Source organism: Haliaeetus leucocephalus, unplaced genomic scaffold, assembly GCF_000737465.1.
Source record: "Haliaeetus leucocephalus isolate CR32 unplaced genomic scaffold, Haliaeetus_leucocephalus-4.0 Scaffold517, whole genome shotgun sequence".
NCBI lineage: Eukaryota > Metazoa > Chordata > Aves > Accipitriformes > Accipitridae > Haliaeetus > Haliaeetus leucocephalus.
This window is the reverse complement of record NW_010972953.1, coordinates 7,983,582-7,984,341: the sequence shown is the minus strand read 5'-3', so window position 1 is coordinate 7,984,341 and position 760 is coordinate 7,983,582. Positions and strand designations below refer to the sequence as shown.

General features: G+C 72.4%; 1 protein-coding gene across 2 annotated transcripts in view; it reads right to left on the bottom strand.

The window, feature by feature from the left end:
• The window catches only part of STX12 (syntaxin 12), a 13,330-nt gene extending 13,066 nt beyond the window's left edge, over window positions 1-264 (bottom strand). Inside the window, exon 1 of one of the 2 annotated variants that reach the window (XM_010576261.1) lies at window positions 79-264. In XM_010576261.1, coding sequence (XP_010574563.1) covers window positions 79-190 — 112 coding nt within the window. In that variant the 5' untranslated portion in view covers window positions 191-264. The remainder of the gene's footprint in view (window positions 1-78) is intronic. The other variant, XM_010576262.1, reaches the window with a different exon arrangement.
• Between the last annotated feature and the right edge of the window lie 496 nt (window positions 265-760).

Genomic DNA, 760 nt, shown 5'->3' with positions numbered 1-760 from the left:
TCCGCGCTCCCCACGGGGCGCCGCCCGCCCGGGCCGGGCCGGGCCGCTCCTTCCCCCCTCGGGCCCGGGCGCACTCACTGTACTGCGCGATGCGCTGCACGTTGGTGCTGCATGTCTGGATGATGCCGCCGAAGTCCCGCGGCGGGGGCGTCGCCCCGGGGCGGTAGGGGTCCAGCGGACCGTACGACATGGCCAGGGAGGGAGGGAAGGAGGGAGCGCAGCTCCGCCGGGCCCAGCTGACAGAACTCCACCGGCCTCCGCGCATGCGCCGCCGCCCGGTGCTGCTGACGGAGCGCGCGCATATGCGCGAGGCGTGGCCGCCGGCGCCTGCGCGCTCGAGGGCCGGTGAGCCTGCCCGGTGCCATGGTAACGGGGCGCCCGCCCCGCGCCCGGCGCGAGGACCGGCCGGCCGCTGAGGGGGAGCCGCGGCTGTGGGTGCAGGGCTTGGGGCCGAGCTCCGGCACCGTCTGCTCGCTGTGAGGGAGGGTCGTGCCCGCCCCTGTCCCTGCCAGGGCCCGCAGTACCGCTTCGGGGGAGCCGAGTCGAGGAGCTGATCATTTTTGTTAGAACAGGCCGCGTCCTGATCCGCCTCATCCTGCGGCCGAACGAATGCCAGGAGCCACCCCGGGGAAGCGGGGGAAGGTGTCACCGCAGGCCCGGGGAAAGGCGAGGCTGTTTGGGTCGTAACCTGTGCTTGCGTGAGTGCAACGCAAAACATGGTAGCTGACGTTTCAGGCCTCCTTCGACAAATCCTGCTGTA